This window comes from Hipposideros armiger, unplaced genomic scaffold (assembly GCF_001890085.2).
Source record: "Hipposideros armiger isolate ML-2016 unplaced genomic scaffold, ASM189008v1 scaffold_123, whole genome shotgun sequence".
Lineage (NCBI taxonomy): Eukaryota > Metazoa > Chordata > Mammalia > Chiroptera > Hipposideridae > Hipposideros > Hipposideros armiger.
Window position 1 is genome coordinate 3,345,142 of NW_017731473.1, and position 4,038 is coordinate 3,349,179.

A 4,038-nucleotide genomic window follows, 5' to 3' on the forward strand; every position below is an offset into this window, starting at 1 on the left:
AAAAAAAAAAAAAAAATACACCGAGCAGTTGAGAGGTGTTTCCTGAAGCCCCAAACCCTCTCCTAAATCTCCGGAGTTTCAAGATCTGAGGGGCTCAGCGAGGGACCAGCAGGGCTGCTGCCTCTGCGGAGATTTCTGGCCAGTTTGCGAGTGTGACACCACCAATAAAAGGAAGAAAGGAACTAGTGCTCAGTGGAGGAAGGTGAGCCTCATGTTCTCGGGGATTCATGGAGCTGGCAGTAACAGGTGAGGCTTTCTGGAAAATGGCTACCTAGTCAGAAGCAGGGGGTTCTTTCCTGGGCAAGGCCAGAGTCAGACCCCCGCCCCCCTCCTCTGGGCTCTCAGAGCACCAAGCCCACCTGGCTGGAACTCAATATACTTCACCTGGCCTGGCCCAGGTGAGTTCCAGGAGGGCAGGGCCCGTGTCTGATTTCCCTTTGAATCCTCAGGACCAGTGTTAAGGTGGGAGCCAGTTAAATGTTTCCAGAATGAATGAGCAAACCAGAGTCATTTGAGAGAGCAGGCTGTTACACACTCTGCTCAGGCAAGGAAACAGGACTCAGGGAGAGGGTGGTGAGTTTGCTCAGAGGCAGGCACATTGTTTAGTCCAGATCAGCATTCTGCTCCATCCAGCTTCACCTGTCCTTCACTTACTACACACCTGAAGCACTGCGAAGTCATCTACACTCAACATCTCAATGGTGGGAGGGTGGGCACAGTCCCATTTTACAGGAGAGGAAGTTAAGGAATTTGCTGTAGTGTGTTCCCTCCCCTCCCCCCCAGCTCTCTGCAGGCCAGACACACTGACATTCCTGTCCTCAAACACACCACATTCTCTCCCAACAAAAATGTTTGCTCTGTTGTTCTCCACCCTGGAATTCTTCCATTCACATTCAAGTTTGAGCTCCAGCATCTCTCACAGACGGGGACCAACGGTTAAATGCTCTCCCAGCACCCTGAACTTTCTATCCTCACAGCTCTTAACCTCAATTTTAACGTTTCCATTTAAATTCCGGGATTTTTCACCTAGCCCTTAGGTTCAAGGGGAGAAGCCACATTTCCCTCCCCCTTACCCCCGGCACTTAGGCCCGTGGTGGGCACTCGGTGGATCTCAGTAAGAATTTGTGGGATGCTAATTTGTATCTGTTACCTGCACAAGTGCTGAAGGTGGAATCCGAACTCAAATCTACCACGCTCGGGTCAGAGCCACAGGAGTACTGGGGTTAAGTTGATAATTCTCAAGCAAGAATCGGGGGCGTGCGGCGGTAGAGGAGGCATTCTGGGGTCGATCCGACCCAGGACCGGCTGCTGGGCTCCGCACCCCACTGCCACCTGTCAGGCTGGTGCCCAGGGCGCGGGTGAGGGCAGAAGCGGGTTCATTCGGGTCGGCCCGGCTGCGCTTACCTGCGCGACACCGGGCTCCTCAGAGGCGCTCGGTGAGCCTTGGGGGGTCTTCCGGGGACTGGGACATTGGCCGAGCCGCCCGCGAGCGGCCCCGCACCCGAGGACCCGGCAGAGACAGCGCCTGGTCTGGGGACGCAAGGCCCTCTGCAGTGGGACAACTCCAATGTCAGCGTGCCTGGACCCAGCGCTGGGGGTGGGGGGTAGGGTGTAGGAGGGGGGGAACCGGCACAGTTTTATTTTAAAATGTCAATATTTAAAACATGCCAGGAATTATATACTTGGCAGGTATAAAACTTCAAAATGAAAATTTTATATTCTATTTAAAGTGTGTGATGAGACATACAGTTTTCCTAAAATTTTAGGGTTACATGGGCAAAAAAGTTTGAGATCACTGGACTGGTGGGGAGAGCTGGGGCTTTGGAGTTAGATGGACTTGAACTCAAATCCTAAACCTTACTAGCTAAATGTCCTCAGAAAGATTAACATTCTGAGCCTCAGTCTGTTATTCTTAAAATGAGACAGCACCAACCTTAGGACCATTGTGAGGAAGACAGAAAAGGCATATTGAGTGTTGCTATATAGACTGAGTCTAATATATAGAAACGGCAAGTGCCAAGGCAAGGCCTGATTTGTGGCTCCACCAGTGCCTTAATTCATAAAAGATTCAAAAGCCAAATCAAAGCAGTTACTTTTCATTCATAATTCTAGGAGAAGAGGTATAAAGATACCATAATCATCAAGATTAAAGGTGCAGTTCCACTAGGTTGTTCTCACATGGATCTCAAAACACTAATGGTTCCTAATACTCCTGCAATATCAGAATTGGAAGCCATGGTCTTATGATGAGTGAAATTTCATTCACTTGTCCAGTACACTTTGGGGGACCTTCTAGGTGCCAAGCCCTGTGTAGGGGTGAGGGATAGAGTGTGAACTTCCTTGCCTCCTTCAAGTAGGGAAGACAGACATGAAAAGAGGTCACTTCATGTCAGTGTGACAAATGCCAATCTATATGAGGCACAGAGTAGCACCAAAAGGAAAGCAATTTTTGCAGAGGGTGAGGTTACAGAAGTTCAGTATTACAGGGTGAAAGTTTTGTAGTTTGGACTAAGATGTGTGGACAGAAAAGGGGCCACATGTTAAATCTAAAAAGCTCAGGAGACTGAAAATAACCATAGAGGATGGTGTGAACATAAAAATTTTTAACTAAGTGGNACACTTTTAAATATTTAAAGAGGAAGAGATTATCTTACATTATATAAATCTCTCTCTCACACACACATAGTATTTACAAGCTAACTATCTTCATCTGTTGGATCCTAGGATCGCTATACATTCTAAGACCATCACACTCAACATATGGAAAAAGAAAGGGAGGGAGATTAGTCAAGGTTCCCACCCTACTCTCTCCTTAGGGGTGGGTTAAAGGCTGATTTGGTCCCCCACTTCACCCTTGGAAGGGAAGAGCTCATCTCTGTTGGCCTATATGCCTCACTTTTTTGCCCCCATAATGCCTTGCATCATATCTATGGGCAGAGGGAAGATAATCGTCGAGTTTTTCTCAGCAGCAATGGTGGTCAGTGTCTGAAGATACCGGAGCTGAAGGGCTGCAGGCGATTCGGTGATGACTAGGGAAGCTTCTTTCAGAGCCCTGGATGCATTCATTTCTCCCTCAGCGGCAATGACCTAGGAAACAGTAGGAGGAGAGATCAAACAGGAGAAAATGGCAGCAATCAGGCTGCAGGCTTCAAACTGGTGTATGTATGCCTCAGGTACACACAACTTTCCAGGGAGTATGCCAGAAATTTCAAGGAAATCAATTTCCAGACACTCAGTTTCCATGCTCTGTTGCCTATAAATCAGTATATGCCTGAGATCTTTTACTATTGCCTTTCTCTCATTTTCCAGGGCACCAAACAAAGGGACAATTCAAAATACTGTGTAGGGGTTCAGAAAGTGAATGACTTGAATGACGGGATACAAATTCTTTTGAAAGTCAGATGGATTTCCAATTCTTTGATTTCAAAGAAAGAAAAGAGGACCTTATCGAACTGAAAGCTGACAGATCATTACAAATATTTTTTTGATCAGGGGGAATGAATCACTGCATAAATTATATAAATGTCTAACCACTAGGCTGTACCGCTGAAACTAATGACTGAATGTCAACTGTAACTGAAAAAAGAAAATTAAAAAAATATTTTTTGGTGAAAGATTGCTTTATGATTGTTTGGCACATAAATTAAGAGGCGGTACTAAGAATTGCATGACATTAAACAAAACTTCCATTTCCATCTATTTATTTATTCAAACAAGGTTTCTTAGTCCTTATATCTATAAAAATGAAAAATAATAGCACTGATGCCAAATCTTGTTTCATTCAAGCAATAAGTTATAGCCATCTACAGATACATTCGTGAAATTCAATTCACGAATTGATTTCTCATTCATCTCATTATAAGAAGCATTTCTGGTAAAAACGTATGTATATGGAGAAATTCTGGAACATCTAGTCTTGTTTGTAATCAGAGGAAATTTTAAAAAATAATTTTAACTTACATACTAAATGTGTTGCAGTAGGGTAATAAAATAACTCACGACAAAATATATTAGGAAAAGAATCTGTGATGGAGGTAG

General features: G+C 45.0%; 1 protein-coding gene across 1 annotated transcript in view; it reads right to left on the bottom strand.

Moving 5' to 3' along the window:
• Positions 1-2,711: 2,711 nt before the first annotated feature.
• STOM (stomatin) overlaps positions 2,712-4,038 on the bottom strand; it is an 18,189-nt gene continuing 16,862 nt past the window's right edge. Inside the window, exon 6 of the mRNA XM_019648232.1 lies at positions 2,712-3,087. Within this exon, the coding sequence (XP_019503777.1) occupies positions 2,893-3,087 (195 nt within the window). The 3' untranslated portion in view covers positions 2,712-2,892. The remainder of the gene's footprint in view (positions 3,088-4,038) is intronic.